The sequence below is a fragment of the Cetorhinus maximus genome, chromosome 9 (genome assembly GCF_964194155.1).
Source record: "Cetorhinus maximus chromosome 9, sCetMax3.hap1.1, whole genome shotgun sequence".
NCBI classification, from domain to species: Eukaryota; Metazoa; Chordata; class Chondrichthyes; order Lamniformes; family Cetorhinidae; genus Cetorhinus; species Cetorhinus maximus.
The window spans coordinates 87,749,840-87,767,811 of NC_135887.1; the positions used below are offsets into that span (position 1 = coordinate 87,749,840).

General features: G+C 45.6%; 1 protein-coding gene across 1 annotated transcript in view; it reads right to left on the bottom strand.

The window, feature by feature from the left end:
* Window positions 1-17,972, bottom strand: part of LOC144684806 (eosinophil peroxidase-like) — an 82,249-nt gene that overhangs the window by 48,235 nt on the left and 16,042 nt on the right. Inside the window, exons 2-5 of the mRNA XM_078549048.1 lie at window positions 13,825-13,915; window positions 5,328-5,421; window positions 3,025-3,200; window positions 789-921 (exon numbers count right to left, since the gene is read on the bottom strand). Coding sequence (XP_078405174.1) covers window positions 789-921; window positions 3,025-3,200; window positions 5,328-5,421; window positions 13,825-13,915 — 494 coding nt within the window. The remainder of the gene's footprint in view (window positions 1-788; window positions 922-3,024; window positions 3,201-5,327; window positions 5,422-13,824; window positions 13,916-17,972) is intronic.

Here is a 17,972-nt window from a genome sequence, read left to right on the forward strand (position 1 = left end):
TGTGCCTACTTGATACCCTGTTACCTTGAGGGGTCTTTCAATGACCCTGCCAATTCCTTTAATCGCATGGTTTCCATGAAGAAAATAAAAAAAAAACACAATTTCCGTTTTTATCATGACTTTCTTGTTTTCGAGATGTCCCAAAGTGCTTCACAGGTAACAAATTACTTTTGAGACTGTTTTTAGGCAAACTTGACAGTTAATTTGTACACAGGGAGGTGCCGCAAACATCAGTGAGAAGGACAGCCAATGAATCTGCTTTGGTACTGGTGAAGGGATGGATGTTGCCCAGGGCACTGGGAGAACTCTTTGTTTTTCTTGGAAAAGGGTCCATGGGAGTTGTTTATGTTGACAGAGAAACTCAGTTTAATGTCTCAACCAAAAGGTGAAACCTCTGTCAATACATTGCTCCCTCAGCCCAGTGCTGTGGTCTGCAGACAACATTTACCTGGAGTCCTTCTTTGGAATCAAGATTATTGATGGTTTTCCTTTTTAAAGTAAATCAGGCAGGAAGTCCATGCTTTCTGCAGCATTCACCAGACAATAGCCTTCCCCCTTGTGAGATTTCTCACCTCCTCACAGGCTCCTAGAATCTAAGCTTTGTGTCACTCATCAACAGCTCTTCCATTTCTCATCCTCTTTTCAAACCTGCTGGTATCTGGTATTTTCACCCGAGTCCATCAACTTAAAAAGAAGCTGCCAAGAGCCACATGACTGAGGGACTGTCCTGCCAACAGATACATCTGACAATACCATTGACATAACCATTCTTTCTGCTGGTGCAGTACCTGTTATTGCAGATGCCAGGGATGGTCCGATATTTGTTCAGTAGGCACGAATTGGAGCAAGTTACTGACCGCAACTGAGTGGTGCAACCTGTCACCTCAGCCAGCGCCTGAAGATCGAGTGTGCTGAGCAGATCTGAGGAACAAAGCACCATCTTAATCAGAGGGTGTAAGGTATGATCTCAGTCAGGCAAATAGCAAGATTTTGAAGTTTCTTTGTGTTTTAATTTCCTTTCTCATTTGTCCTGAAGGCACTGATTCATAATGAAAATCTGTTCCCTCACCAGAATGATCATTCTTCAGGCGTGGATCGTGTTGGGGAGTTTTGTGAAGCTTTTCCACCATTCAGGGCATCAGTGCCGAGCCCTAATTCCGCCCTCATTTTCTAGCAGGTTCAGGAGTTGGAATCCTGGCTGCTTTTTCTCATTTTAGGGGTACAGAGATCCAAATATTACACTTCAACTGGCGCCCCAGTTTAGATCAGGTAATCCGGCACAGAAAGGGGGTTGAAGCTGAGGCATTTTAGCCTGTATGTCGTAACACTACAACAGTTATCAATTGAGACATTACACTATTTAATTTGGATCTGTAATATGCTAAAGATCAGATCTTCCAAGGTTCTAACATTAGAACAAGTTTCAAACAAGACTTTGATTTGGACTCACCTTTCCTCTACAACAATGGACAGATTCCCAGCTCCAGCAGCTAATGCTCCAATGTGTACAGCTGAATGAATTAAACCTGGTTAAAATTGGGGTTGAGGATTATAAGTGAAACCATCTGCAGAATTTTCTGCCTGGTGGGTGGGTGCGCCCGACCCAATCTCTGACGGGTGGGAAGCCGATCCCTGCTGGAGAAGTGGGCCCCGCCGCCATTTTAAGTGGGCGGGCCAATTAAGGCCCGCCCAGCGTGACGTCTGGCGGGAAGTGCTATGCGCTTCCTGTGTGGGCAGGGGGGGATTCCCCAAATGCGAGAGTGTGCTCTTTCACGCATGCGCACGAAAGAGCGCACATCTCCCTGAGGCAAAGTGCTGCCTCAGGGAGATAGCTGAAAGTTGTAAAATTAGAAAAAGAAAAATCCTTCACATGTCCCCCTCATGTGACAATGTCACATGGGATGGGACATGTTCATAAATTTTACTAAAACTTTATTGAATTTTATAAATCCCTGCGTGAAACCTCATCCCGCCGGTGGATGAGGTTTCATGTTTTTTCTATTGCCCACCGGGGCTCCTGGCCTGCCCGCCAACCTTAAGGTTGGACGGGCAGGTCCTTTAATTGTGTTAATGATCCTGTCAATGGCCTCAAATGGCCATTGACAGGTCAGCAGGCGCGCAGCTGATTTTGCTGTGCCCCTGACTTCCTGAAAATTTAAATGGGGCGGGATGATGACAGGGATTCCCCCCGATATCATCCCGCGTCATTTTACATGTTGGTGAGCAGGCCCCGCCCCCTGCTCGCTGACGGCAAAATTCTGCCCCATTAGTTTGCAGTTTTCACAGAAAAAACACATAAAATGTGATCCTCAAAACATTGGTAAAAATCTTGCAGTACCATGTAGTAAGAATGGAGCTTCAGTTATTCAGTCATATTAAACCAATGATTCTAATGGTCAAGCAGTGTGTGGATTTGATAAAACTTTGTATCACTGATAATGTGATGTCAAGGTCTTGAATAATACAATGTAACATGCAGGATATAATGGTTTTGATTTTAATTTACCTTTGGGTTCAAGAAATAATAATTGTAGAACATTTTTTTTGGAGATTAAATAGATAGGTACCTGAGTTGTTTTTACCAACAGTTGGAAAGAACATTTTTCAAACCCCCTGACCTCTATCATCTAGAAGGACACCACCACTGCAAGTTTCCCTCCAAGTTGCACGCCATCCTATCTTAGAATTATATCACTGTTCCTCCATCATCACTGGGCATAACCTTACATTTATCCACATTAATTGCCATCTGCTAGATGTGGGCCCATTCTCTTGCATCTAGATTTGATTCTTGTCTTTCTTGTCCTCTTCCAAGGTTCTAACATTAGCAAAAAATTTGAGTCACCACAAAAAGGCCGAGAATATTGTTATCAGAATGTGCCACAAACCACACTGATTCTATTACCTGGTCCCCAGTCCTTCCTCTGCTTTTGTTTCTCACTTGGGATTTATTACTATTTTATAAAATGCCCTAGGACACTTCTACAGAAAGGTGTTGCCGACATATAAGTTGTTGTTGTTTACCCGTTACATTCTTGAACATTTTCTCCTGGGTGTAAACCATCTGCCGAATGAGTTCGATGGTAGTTTCCATCAATTCAGCTGCTCTCACTGCTGTCCGAGTCTCGGCTACAGGATGTTTGAAGAAGCTGAGCAGGTCATTGGCACTAATGGAGCCTTCGGCCAGCGCTGCTTTACTCCTGGGAATCAAAGAGTACACCTTAGAGCAGTAGATGGTTTATCTGTGGCAGTGTAAATCTTTCACCAGAACCCTCCCCCTGTCTTCCAAATGAAAGCTGTAGAACATAGGGAAATAAAAGGCATAAATCTGTCACATGAGTTTTAGTCATCATCCTGTCATCCTTATTTGAAGGGATTCAATTGAGTTAGTTGCAGAGAAGAAAACGACAACACTCCCAAATTCCCAACTCAGAAACGTGTCATCGATGGTAAGATGCAGTTGCTACTTTGGCAGCTGGAGGGTACAGATTCCAACCTGGGAGGCTTTGCCCATTTTCTGATGCCTTTTTCCAGCCAATCAGAAATTAGTTGGAGGCATCATCTTTAGTCACTCCACTTGCCTGGATGAGTGCAGATCCAATAACACTCAAGAAGCTCAACACCATCCAGGACAAAGCAGCCCACTTGGTTTGCACCCTATCCACCACCGTAAACATTCACTCCCTCCACCACAGATGTACAATGACAGCAGTGTGTACCATATACAAGATACACATCACTAGCTCACCAAGCCTCCTTCAACAGCACCTTCCAAACTCGTGACCTCTAGCATCTAGAAGGACAAGGGCAGCAGATGCATGGGAACACCACCACCTGAAAGTTCTCCTCCAAGCCACACCATCCTGATTTGGAACTATATTGTCATTCCTTCACTGACGCTGGGTCAAAATCCTGGAACTCCACCCTAACAGCACTGTGGGTGTACCTACCTTCTCAAGGGAAATTAGGGATGGGTAACAAATTCTGGCCTAGCCAATGATGCCCACGTCCTGTGAGAGAATAAAAACAACAGGTAAATCTACCTGGAAAATTCCTCCAGGAATGTTTGGCCTTGATTTCTTTGTTCATTTGTGTGTTTTGTGTGAACTAAGAATAGATCATCAGGCAAATTATTCTACTTGGTATAACAATAGAAATGACAAAATAATTTTAATAATATTTAAAGATATCAGGTGGTAGCAGTGAAACATTTCCTTCCTAGGGCCTGTGTACTACTTTGTTACAGGTGGCCATCTTTACCCTTTTCTCTTATGCTTGTACTTTATTTCCCACTGTTCAGAATTCAGTAAGCCAGGATACTCTTGTTAACAGTTAGCACACAAGCCACATCAAATCCTATTGAACGCTTCCAGTTCAGCAACAGGGTGAGATAGTTACAAAGCAAACTTCCCACCACCACATTCCCTCATTGAGTACCTACAGACCAGATGCAACACCGACTAGATAGGAAAATGACTTGCACTGATATAGTGCAATGTCACATCTCTGAAACATCCCAAATCACTTCACATGATAATTAACTTTGAAGTGCAGTCACTGATGTTTATGTAAACAAACTCAAGATCCCACAACAGCTATGAAATGAATGACTAGTTAATCTGTTATTGGCGGAGCAAAGTGTATTAGCCAGGATAATCCCTTGGAATAAACAGGTAGATGGCCTCTGCTAAGTGTCTAATTCAGAGAGTAGCACCTCTAACAATGCAGCTCTCTCCCTGTGATGCACTGAGCATTAAGTTCCATGGGACATTTTTACTAATTTAAAGGCACTACGTAAATGCAAGATTTTGTTAATCAGCTAGATTATGGAGTGATGTTCCGTGGCCTTAGAACCCAAAACTTTCTGTCTCCAAGACAAAATTTCTGCCTGCTGAGTCAAGCAACATTTAAATGCAGGGTAAAGCTCCTAACATGCCTTAACTTCAAATCTTGCATGGTGACATTTTCCTTTCTTGCAGAGACATTTCTGAATGAAATTGCCAATTTGCTGGCGTGGTTATAGTCCTGTGGTGTAGTTCCTGCCTGGTCGCTGATAAACTCACAATATTCTGTCCATTGCATTGTTCCCCCTCCGTGCATCCTCACTGTGCTGAGCTCAACACTTTTACACTAACTGACTTTTTCTTCTACAATTAAATTAAAGTTCAGTGACACCTAATCAGTGCACCCAGGTATATTCCCACTTGTTGCCTATTCTTTTCCACCTTATGGATAGCGTTCTGTACAAGGGGCCTTGGCATTTAACTGGTTTACCAAATTTAAAATAAATTCTGCTTTGTCCCTTTCTTAGCATGTTTTGATCTTACCTGTCTCTAGATCTTTTGTAGGCTGCATTGACAAGATCAAGTGCTTGCCGGAATGCCTCATTGACAAACCCACTCCCTCGCTGAGTCACAGATCCTGCAAGGCCAGAAGAAAAGTTACATGGTTTACAGATTGCAGCAATAGATTTAATTGTATAAATGTAATGGAAATTCTAGGCTAAAGGAGGAGAGTTATTTGAATATACTATTTAGTCCCAAATGTTCCAATTCTGGGAAGCTTTGCTTAGACATTTTAGATCAGCCTTATATTGCAATGGGATCTTCAGTGAAATTTCCATCTGATAACTCATCCCCTCTGCTTTAGCCTGACCAGAAATCTTGTCCTTTGTTCCCATGTCAATGATACTGAATTAAAACTGTTTAAAAATCTCAAGTGTTTCCACTGCCACAAAGCTGGGAAATGTAGTAAGCAGTGAGGAGGAAAGTAGCAAACTTCAGGGGTAATTAGACAGACTGGTGAAGTAGGCAGACACCTGGCAGATGAAAGTTAATGCAGAAAAACGTGAAGTGATGTATTTTGGAAGGAAAAATGAGAAGAAGCAATACAAACTACATGAGGTAATTTTAAAGAGGGTGGGGGGACAGAGATGCCTGGGGGTTCTTATAAATAAATCTTTCAAGATGGCAGGACAAGTTAATGAAGCTGTTTAAAAGAAAATATGGGATCCTTGGCATTATAAATAGAGGCATAGAGTATGAAATGAAGGAAGTTCAGCTAAAGCTTTATAAATCACTGGTTAGGCCCCAGCTGAAGGATTGTGTTCAATTCTGGCACCACACTTTAGGAAGGATGTTAAAGCCTTGGGGGAGAATTTTCCCCATGTCGGAATGCTGGTCGGGAACGGGTGCGAGCGGGCGCAGACCCATTTGCCACCCGCGATCGGGTCCACACCGCCATTTTACGCGGGCAGGCCAATTAAGGCCCGCCCAGCATATTTCATGACTCCCAAGGATAGTGGGAGTGGGCGGGTGGCGGGCGTGCTCAGGCTGCTTGGTCTAATGACAACACAGCGGCCTGTTTAAAGGCCTGGCAGCCTTGGAAAGGCTGCTTGCAATGGCTGGGAGAAGCGCTCTGCAGAGGGACAATGTTGGTGACGCAAATCTGGAGGGTAGGCCATTGGAGCAGGCCAGGCTGGAGGGTAGGCCAGCGGGGCAGTGTGCCCCTCGTTTTTCAGAGGAATGCCTAGCTGCCTTCCTGGAGGAGGTGGCAGTGTGGCGGGAGGTCCTCCTTCCGAGGGACGGGAAGCGGAGCCCCTCCCCACCTGTTCAAATGTGCATGGGAGGAGGTGGCCGAGAGTGTGAGCTCCCATGACGTGGTGTGGTGCACATGGCTCCAGTACCGCAAAAGATTCAATGATCTCCTGCGCTCGGGAAGGGTGAGTACCATGTTGCCTCAAGTCACTTAATGCAGCTGTCATCCTTTCCCCCAAACCCTCCCCTCCACCCCAACACCCCCGCCAACTCTGAGTACAGTAACGTCATTGAATACCTCATGGCATGGATCCCTCGCTGGGTGCGACAGTAGATATTGCCCATGCCCAGTTCACCCTGAGAGGGTTGAGCTAGGATGGGTTCTGCACCCGCAGCATGTGTGACACTGACACTCAGAGTATAGAATGAGGTTGAAAGTCAAGAATCTGCAACTAGGCACAGTGCTGGAACTGGGAAGCTTGTTGAAGTCAAGGTGCTAAAATGCTGGGAGGGGAGCTTCCAGTTGGCAGGGCACTAATCCATCTGCTGGTCTTTGTGCTCCACGTGCTTGTGCCTCCTTGCTGAGCAAAGTGACACCTTGTGGTGCCACATGTGAAGGAGGCAGCATTTGGGCAATGGGGGGGCTCTGCCCTGGCTGGTTTGGGTGAGTGTGCGACAGCTGCGGGGTAACGAAGAACTGGAGTCCTTCAATGTCCCACTCTGGCTGGGTTGGCAGAGACATGATGGGAATCCAGGTGCAGGCTGGACTAATCAATGCTCTTCTCTCCTTTTCAGGAAAAGACTGCGCACCACGTGTTGGAACAAATGCGGACTGGTGGAGGGCAGGCCCAGTTGGCCATCCTAACGGCTTTCGAGCAGCAGGCCCTGGATCTTAAGAGGCGCCATGCCCCCAAGTCCACTGGTGATGGTGAGGCTGGGGTGCCACGGGGAGGTACGTTTGGCAAGCACTCAGGTCACCATGTATATCACCGAAGCCATGGCATTCTGAATGCTCCGTGATTGAAGTTAACAACATGGGTTTACCCTTGATTATGGAAGGATGAGCGCATAATGATCCAGCGGAGATACATGAGGCTCTGCGTGGCATGCTGCCCGTGCTGGAGGAGTCCACGCAGAGCATCACCGATGCAATGAGCAACATGGCTGAGCGTCATGCTTCCTCCATGGAGGAGTGGCAACTTTCGTGAAGAGGCTCCTCCAGGAGAACAATCAGGTCCTCCTGGGGTTACGCTGAGACCTGCAAGCCCTCACAGCGGCATTGGCCACAGCTGGTCAGTGCCCGTGTGGGAGATGGTTTGGGCACCAGATATCCCAGCTCAGTGCCCATCCATCCACAGTGAGCAGGCAGGTCTGAAGCAACCTTACATCGGCGCAGCAGCTTTCTGTCGTTTCTGCAGGCTCCTCTCTGGGCGCTCCGGATGAGGGCAGCATCTCCTCCACCCTCTGCCAGTGACCGTGGCATCCGGTGAGGCTGCAGTGACTGAGGAGAAGCCAGCTGTGGAACTGGCAGCTCCCTCTCAGGCAGGGCCATCAAATGCTCTGCGGGCCAGAGGACATCCGCCAGGGTCATCGAGGTCAACAGGACAGCAGAGTGAGCAGGCTGTCTCAGATGCCAGTGCCAACGAGGGGACAGCACCTAGACGTAGCACCCGTAAGCGTAAATTTAAGGCACCTTAGGCACACCACGGGTTTCTCACTGGTGCTTTTATGTTGGCCCATAGTACTTGGTCGTAGACTGGGTGTGCTGTCCAACACCGTTTTTGTTTTGCTTTATGAATTTACTTTTGTTCACTCAATAAATTTTGATATGTTGCCATGCCGCAGGGTGATTCCTTAATTCTGCATGTGTACGGGAAGCCATGATGTTATGAGTGAGTTGTTTGACATTGAGTTTTATTGACAAGGGCCTTAGTTAATGTTACTATCCAGGCTGATTTGGCACTCAGGCATCAAGTGTGGAGCCTGACATGTGTTGAAGATCCATCTGTGATGTGCTAGCTGAATGTTCTTTGGATTAAAGCCTCCCAGGTGTCCACTGTGTACCCCCTTTCCAGTGCAAGATTATGGAGAGCACAGCATGCAACCACTATCAGCAACACACGACCTGGGGGGTACTGGAGTGCACCTGCTGAGCGGTCCAGGCATCGGAAGCGCATCTTGAGAAGACCAATGGTTCTCTCCACCACAGCCCTTGTGGAGGTGTGGCTCCTATTGTACCACTGCTCAGCTTCTGTTCTTGGATGGTGGAGAGGCGTCATGAGCCACCTTTTGAGGGGATAGCCCTTGTCGCCCAGCAGCCATCCATCCAGCCGGCTGGAGCACTGAAGAGCCTCAGCACTTGGGAGTGTCTGAGGATGTAAGTGTTGTGGGAGCTGCCTGGGTACCTTGCACAGACTTGTAGAATCAGCATCCTATGATCATACACTATCTGCACATTCATGGAGTGGAAGCCCTTCCTGTTGATGAAATCACCGGGCACACCTGCTGGCGCCTTGATGGCCACATGTGTGCAGCCTATTGCACCCTGGACGCGGGGGAAGCCAGCAATTGCTGCGAAGCCTCTGGCTCGCTCAGTTTGACTGGCATTGTCCCAGCGGGTAGTGGATGAAAATCAATGCACGCCTGAACAGAGCGTCTGTCACCTGCTTGACACAAGTGTGGACAGCTGATTGGCAGACTCCGTAGAGATCACCCACTGACCCCTAGAAAGAGCCGGAGGCATAGAAGTTGAGGGCAGCTGTGACCTTTAGAGCCACTGGCATGGGGTGTCCACCCACATAGTTAGCGGAGATCTCAAGGCCTATCATCTGACAGAGGGAGGTGACTGTTTCCCTTGAGAGATGGAGCCTCCTTCGGCACTGCACCTCAGACATATTGAGGTAGCTGCTTCGCCACCTGTAAACCCTGGCAGCAGGATAGTGGGGTCTTCTGCGGCCCCTTCCGCCTTGGACTTGCCCTTGGCCCTGCACCTCTTGTGCCTGCGCCTCTCCTCCCAAAGGTGGCTCCCCTGGAGGCTGGATGTGCACTCCTGGCCTCCTCCCCCTCTTAGCCCTCCCTCCCTCCTTAGAGGAGATGCCTCCAGTGGAGAACACAACTCCCATTCGCAGGCTAAGGGAAGGCTTCCTGAGAGCTGCAGGCCCCAGAAATAATCACTACTGTAGAGTCCTGACCATGGCTTTTACTCCCGTCCTAGCAGCTGGTATGAGTTTTGAAGTCTTCCTGCTCGCTCAGGCAAGTATAAGTTACTTTCACACTTAAATACCTCAAACATCACCTTCGTGACCCCACTTACCCCTCTTATCCCGCCCGCGGATGAGGTTTATACAAATGTCTCCTACCCGCCTGCCCATTGCGCCCGTGCGACGCCCTGAAGATCGCATGGGCCTCGAAAAATTGAGATCAATTGCTGCCTCAAGGGCCTTAACTGGCCCGTTAATTGATGTTTGGCGCGCATCTGAACTTATAGCGTGCCGGCCTTCCCAAATATCGCGATGGCACGCGGTGATGTCGGGATGTTTGCCCGACATCACCGCGCCTCATTTTACACGCAGGCATGTGGGGCCCACCCCTCCGCATGCCAACAGGAAAATTCTGGCCTTGGAGAAGGAGCAGTAAAGCTTTACCAGAATGGTGTCAGTGTTGAGAGATTTCAATTAGATAGAAAGGAACTAAAGAAGCTGGGATTGTTCTCCTTAGAGCACAGAATGTTAAGGGAACATTTCAAAGAGGTGTTCAAAATTACCAGAGACTTTGGTAGATTAATGATGCAATGTTCTAAGAATATTTAAGAAAGAAGCTGTGCCTCAGCAATCAACAGGTGGCATGCTCTGATTGGTTATAACATTTTGCTGGCTCACCCAGTGATAAGAACAGCTGGCAGCAGTCTGAGACTGTCTGCCCGTCTTTGTGAAATATGCTGCAATGTGACCTATGGCGATGGTGCTGTGAGCGTTGCTTTCTTCCTTGTGAGCCCCTTGTGCAATATCAGCTCTGTCAAACAGGGAGCCAGCTGCTAAGCTGCCCTTTCACTGGGCTGCAGGCTTGGTTTGCTTTAATTTTATATTTTGCCTATCACTTCCACTTCAGCCCATTCTGATTCACCAGTTTAATTGTTCCTTTTACATTAGCTTTCACTGGCATGCTGATTTCCTCTCCCATCACTGCACCCATCCAAATCTGCATATGTCCAAATTGAAGCAGTGCAAATCCTGCTCTACATAGAGCAAAATGTCATTAATGGACGGGTAATGAGTCTCCTATGGATTTTGTTTTGGCAATGTTGGAGTCTCTTGTAAGGTATGTCAGCTTACAGCTGGCAAAAGTCCCACTGGTTCTATTGGTGTAGGAGCAGCTGGAATTGCTCCAGACATGTTGCTAAGCCTGGTTATTGACTTAAATTCAACACACCCATAAAAATGGGATTTGCATCAATTATAATGCAGGTCTTAATTCTGGTGAATCCAGGTTCCAGCCTAATTTATGGATCCTCTGCAGAAAGAGTTTCAGAGTCCCTGTTTTCCAAAAGGGACTCGACATTTTGGAATAAAGCTTGGCATAAGCTGGAATTAGTCCTGTGAGTACTGTTGTTAAAATGGGCTACAAACCATTACACATTTCTCAGTGAAAGATTGAAGGATAATGTGAGTTCTTCATTGTTCTGGGGGGCCTCTTAATGACCTTGGCAGGACATTCTGTCTTTACAGCTCATTGGGAAACTTTAAGAACATAAGAACTAGGAGCAGGAGACCGTATGGCCCCTTGAGCCTGTTCTGCCATTCAATGTTATTAAGACTGATTTCCTGCCTCAACTCCACTTTGCTGCATGCTCCCCATGTCCCTTGATTTCCTGAGAGATCAAAAATCTGTCTATCCCAGACTTAAATGTATTCAATGATGGAGCATCCACAACCCTCTGGGGTAAAGAATCCCAGATTCACTACCATCTCCACGAAAATATTCTCCCCATCCCAGTCCTAAATGATTGACCCCTTATCCTGAGGCTGTACTTCAGTGTTTTAGATTCTTCAGCCAGGGGAAACAATCTCTCTGTGCCTACCCTGTCAAGCCTGTTCAGAATCCTGCATGCTTCAATGAAATCGCCTCTCATTCTTGTAAACTCCAGAGAGCATAGGCTCAATTTACTCTGCTTCTCATCATGGGGCAATCCTCTCATCCCAGGAACCAATCTAGTGAATGTTTGTAGTACAATCTTTGATGCAAATATATCCTTCCTTAGATTTGGAGACCAAAATTGTGCATAGTACTCCAGGTGTGGTCTCAGCAAAGCTCTATACAATTGTAGCAAGACTTCCTTCTTCTAGTATTCCAGTACCCTTGCAATAAAAGGCAACATGCTAATTGCTTGCTTATCTGCATGCAAACTTTCTGTATTTCTTGTACAAGCACACCCAAGGCTCTCTGAGTATTACCATTTAGAAGTTTCATGCCTTTTAAAAAATATTCTGCTTTTCTATACTGAATACCAAAGTAAATAATTTCACACGTCACCATATTATATCGCTGTCAACTTGTTGCCCACTCATTTATTCTGTCCATATCTCTTAGAAGCCTGTTGTTTCCTCCTCACAGTTGTATTCCTGCCTAGCTTTGTATCATCAGCAAATTTGGATACCATGGCCCAAATTTTCCAGTATCTGCGTCATAGGAGATTGGACGTAAGTTGGGAGATGTGTGTCAGGACCCTGTGGAAGTCCTGGAGCACTGAATTGCCTGAGAAGTTTAAACTTCTAATGACCTGATTTCTGCTGCCCAAGACCTCTGCGAATGTCTCCGACATTCTGAGCTCCGTGTCAGAGACTTGGGCAGGTATGTGGGACTTACCTGCAAACTTACCCTGGAAATGTTATGCTGATTAAAGCTGGCCTAACTCAGAGATTCACTAGCATTACTGAACTGAGTGTCACAACTGATCTCATAAATCACCCACCGACCTGACCTGACTATCCCCGCTGCCAGCCCCTCCCCCCGCATCGCCTGACTAACCGCCCCGGCCACCCAACTATTCCCCTGTCCAGACCCTACTACCTCCCTTCATCCGACTACTCACTCACTCATCCACTCGCTAACCCACTGAAAGGCTTGAGACCTTTAAAAACTTACCTGAATATGACAGCAAATGTCATGAAAAGGGGGCGTATCTTCTCTTCGTTCATCTTTTCTTGCTCCTTCTCTGTGGATATCTGCGCTGACCCATTGCTGCTTAAGCTGGGGTGGGAAGTTCCAGCTGAAAAATCGCAAAAATGGTCACAGAAATCTTTGCGGGTAACATCAATGCATGCAGCATTGATGCTAACCATAAGATCTGGACCATTACTCGCGATCTCTTTGTCCAAGTCATTGATATGGATTGTAAATAGTTGAGGCCCCAGCACTCATTCCTCTGGCACTCCACTAGTTACAGTTTGCCAACCTGAAAATGACCCATTTATCCTGACTCTCTGTTTCCAGTTCATTAGCCAATCCCCTAACCATGCTAATATATTACCGCAACACCATGAGCTCTTATGTGTCTATTCTCCTCACTATATTACCACCTATCACTACCACATTCTTTTTCACTCCCCCACTTGAATGACCTTCTGCACTATGGTGCTATGATCTGTTTGCTCATCCACCCTGCAGCCCTTGTCCTGACCCACACAGGCAGCAAGTACCTCATACCTGTTGGCCATAGACAAGGGCTGAGGGTCAAAGTCAAGGGCCTCCATCACTATATCCTTGGGCCTATGCCTGCCTGACTCACAGTCACACCTTCCTGTCCCTGACTATTGACCAACTGTAAAGTTCTGCTTGACATGACTGAGCTGTCTTGTGGAGCAAAGTGTCCACGTAGCTCTCCAATGTCTGCAGCTCGGACTCCAGCTCAACAACTCTCAGCTGAAGTTCCTTGAGCTATAAACACTTATTGCAAATATGGTTGTCCAGGATTCCAATAATTTCCACAAGCTGTCATAAGATACAGTTATGGTACATCACCTGTCCTGCCATGTCTATCCAACCCTATTCATTTATTGATTTGATTATTTACTGATTTAATAAAGTGAGAGCAAGTTACAGTTTTCTAGCTCGCAGACACCAGCTATTGGAGCTAAAACAAAAAGAACAAAAAACAACTCCACCTTCCCATTTACACTGAATTCCCACTTGCACCAAATTCCAGACTTTAGAACTCTATCTCCGAGGCACTCTGTGGGCTGGCAAATACTGTCTACTGTACACTAAATGCATGGATTGCAGAAACATTTACCTGGTATTGTAGGATGCATTTCTGCCAATGTAGAAGTGGAACTCAGGTAACTAAGTAGGAGCAACAGCTGGGGGATTCCTATGTTTAATACCTACATGTGAAAAAAGAACAGTTAGCACCACAGTGGCATGTCATTTCACTGAATATAAGCCTAGAAATAACAATGAATAAATTAGCAGAGACATTTTTAAGTTAGATCAGTTAAGATAGCTAAAATAGTGTACAAAGAACAGTCCTATAAAAACGTGAATCATTTGTACAGTAAAATTCCAAACAATAATACCTAGGCTTCAGAGAATTTGTTGACGATCTCCTTAGATAGTCTTTCTGCTATAAATTACCTCAAAATTATGATAGAACTGCACATGTAAGTGGCACTTTAAGCATAACATCATTGACTAATTGATTTCATTGTAGTCAGACCTAACATCCCAGATTTTCATCCTCGAGGTGGGAATTGTAAGTTGGGCCATTTCCTGACGTCGCAATCCCGCCTCCTTCCTGCCAGTGCCCAGCCACACTATTTTCATTGTGGGGTGACAGGGATCAACCTGAGTCGGGGCCACCGCATCCAGAAGCAGGCCCAAGGCAGGAGAGGTGGGTGGATGCTGAGGACGGCAGGCTAGGAGGCCCACCTTCATTCACATTGGCCCAGTTCATGTATATGAATGTTAGGAACCATAGTCCTCACCCCTCACCTCAACACACCCCTAACTACCCCCAACCCCTTCATATCCCCACATGTCCTGTCATATACCTCTATGACTCGTCCATGCCCCCTCCATATCCCCCATTCCTCCTCATATCCCCCCATGCCCATTCACCCAGTATCCACAATTGGTAGAACTCATGAGCCCTATAATAATATTTGAAAGTCTTTGCGCTGCTCTTGAGACTCAAAATAAACAAACAACCATTCACAAATCTCATCAAAAATGTTCATTCTCTTAGGAGCTCATAAATCTGTCAATAAAACGTACAGCTATTCAAACTCCATTTGATAAAAAAGTAATCCTCTTAAGTGCACATAAAACTATCAAGTTAGAACAAACAGCTGTTTAAAATCCTCCTTAAAACATTAGCCTATTAACTGTTCATAAAATGGTCAATAAAAACAAAGCTCACAGTCCCCTTGACTGCTGTATCAATAATCCCCGTTGAATTGAATCCATTGTTGTGGTTTGGAGCTCAGTCACACATTTATAATAGGATTCCATTGCACAGCTGTGCCAACAAAACCTCCCGAGCTGAATACATTAAAACCTTTGAAGTAGTGAACAGATGGCCATCAGTTGCACAGCTTCAAGGCACAAAAGAAGGCTGGAATGTCAATAAAAGAATGCAGGTATCTGTTCAGCTAATTCAAAGGCTCAACAGATGGCTGGGCTGCCAATAAAATAAGTCAGCCATCTGTTCAGCTATTTTGAAGGCTCAACAGATGCCTGGGCTGTCAATCAAAGGAGGCAGCAAACTTTCAGCTTTTTTCAACAGATGGCTGGACTTTTAATCAAGAAAAAGATTAAATCACAGGGTGAAATTGGCGTATTAAAATCTGAATCTCAGTGCTGTTCAATGCAGTAGAGTACTTGATCCATGGATAAGGTACTCCAGTGCAGATAAACATTTTCACAATGCTGGTGAATTTAATGGTCATTTACCTTTTCTAAACAAAGCCTTATCATTAATCACTGTATTAGAACATATTTAACTTATCATACACCATTATATCATGACATGTGAAGTTATCACCACCTTCTGAACTTACCTGCCATAATGTTCCTGACTCCAGACTAGGCTTCCCCCACAGTTCACAACTCCTCTGAGATGCTGTGAACCACGTCTCCTGCTAAAATGGGCCTGACTCCAGGTAAATAGCAGAGGGTCTAAAATACCTGCACAATGGAGTAGGCAAGGGCAAGAGTGTCGTGTGTGGACTCGCTAACCACACACTTATCCTGCACTTTTAAAAATCCCACTTGATAGAAATGGAGGTGGGAATCACAGAATTGGATCCCACCCACCATTTTAAAATCTCGCTCTGTTCAAATGCTGCCTTGATGTTAAGAACACTCACTCTCACCTCACCTTTGGAATTCAGCTGTTTTGTCCATGTTTGGACCCAGGCTGTAATGAAATCTGGAGCTGAGTGGTCCTGGTGAAACTCAAACTGAGCATCAGCGAGCAGGCTATTGCTGAGTATCTGCCATTTGATAGCACTGTCGCCAATGCTTTCCATCACTTCCTGATGATTGAGAGTAGATTGATGGGGCGCTAATTGGCCATCGGATTTGTCCTGCTTTTTGTGGACAGTGCATAGCTGGGCAATTTTCCATATTGTCGGGTAGTTGCCAATGTTGTGACTGACAAGAACAGCTTGACCAGAGTTGCAGCTAGTCCTGGAGCACAAGTCTTCAGATCTACAGTTCGAATGTTATCAGGGCCCATAGCCTTCGCTGTATTCAGTGCCTTCAGTTGTTTCTTGATATCACTTGGAGTGAGTTGAATTGGCTGAAGACTGGCATCTATGATGGCAGGGATCTCAGGGGGAGGCCGAGATGGATCACCCACTTGGCACTTCTGGCTGAAAATAATCACAAATGTTTTAGCCTTGTCTTTTGCACTCATGTGCTGTGCGCGCCAGCATTGAGAATGGGGATATTTGTGGAGCTGCTTCCTCCGGTTAATTGTTTAATTGTACACCACCATTCACAGCTGGGTCCGACAGGACTGCAGAGCTTAGATCTGATTCGTTGGTTGTGAAATTGCTTAGCTCTGTGTATTGCATGCTGCTTCTGCTATTTAGCATGCAAGTAGTCCTATTTTGTTTCACCAGGTTGACACCTCCTTGTTAGGTATGCCTGGTGCTGCTCCTGGCATGCCCTCCTGCACTCTTCATTGAACCACACAATGGAGCATGTTCTCAGTGTGAAGATGGGACTTCATCTCCACAAAGACTGAGTGATGGTCACTCCATCAATCACAATAACTACTTATATTTATAGAGTGCCTTTAACATAATAAAGTATCTCAAGGAGCTTCACATAAGCGTTGTAAAGCAAAATTTGACACCGAGCCATTTAAGGTGATATTAGGATAGATGCATAGCCATGACTTCAGCTGCCTAAGCTCTGGTATTCCCTCTTTAAACCTCACCATTAACCCAATTCTCTTCTCTTTAAAACGTTTGTTAAAACCTACCTCTTTAACCTGACTTTTGGTCATCTGTTCTGAATATCTTTTTATTTGACTCAGTGCCAATTTATGTTTTTGGATACACTCCTGTGAAGCACATTGGGATGCTTTACCACATTAAAAGTACTATATAAATACTAGCTGTTGTTATTAAAGCAATGAAAAGAAACTTCCATTCAATCGATAGGCAGAAAAAGCGACCAGCCAGCAATGAAACTCAACAAGGTTGAACCAGAGACTATCACAAAATGAATCACGCAAAACACTCAAAATTCTGAAAACATCCGACAAAAGTTTACAAAGCTTAATTTTAAAATTAGTCATTTAAATTAGAAGTTCCCTGCATGGGGCTATTGTTTACTCTGGGGCCAGAGTTCCGCTTTAGTCCTAGGACTGACAATTTCTCCTGGGCTGCTCCCATTGACAGATCGTGTGTGTGCGTGCATGTGTGTGTGCGTGTACGTGTGTGTGTGATGAGAGTTGTAGTTATCACCCTGCTCCTGTATTTCCAGAGTGCACCAGACAAACTCTTCAATGGTTAGTATCTTCTGCAATTGTACATTATTATGGAAATTTGCCATTGGTTAGTGGCCACAAAAAAAATCTGACAACATGACCATCAATATGTCAAGATGTGAAATGAGATTTGGTATATCTTGTAATTTGTGGGCTGCTACCAGGAAAATAATTATGAAAGCTACCGCCGCTGCTACTTGCAGCTACTCCTACCGGGTGATCTGCCGCCATGGTAAGTCACACTCGCCTGTCTTGCGCCATCCTCACACGTCCACTGTAGCTCATCTGAAACTGCTCCATGATGTCCATCCTCCAAGTACACCTAGGTTGACTCCGCTTTCTGCTTTGCCCTCCACTTTGCCCTCTAGAAGAGATCTCTGTAACTTTCCAGCTCTCATCAAATGGCTGAAATACTGACCTTTTTACTCTTTTAGTGGTCT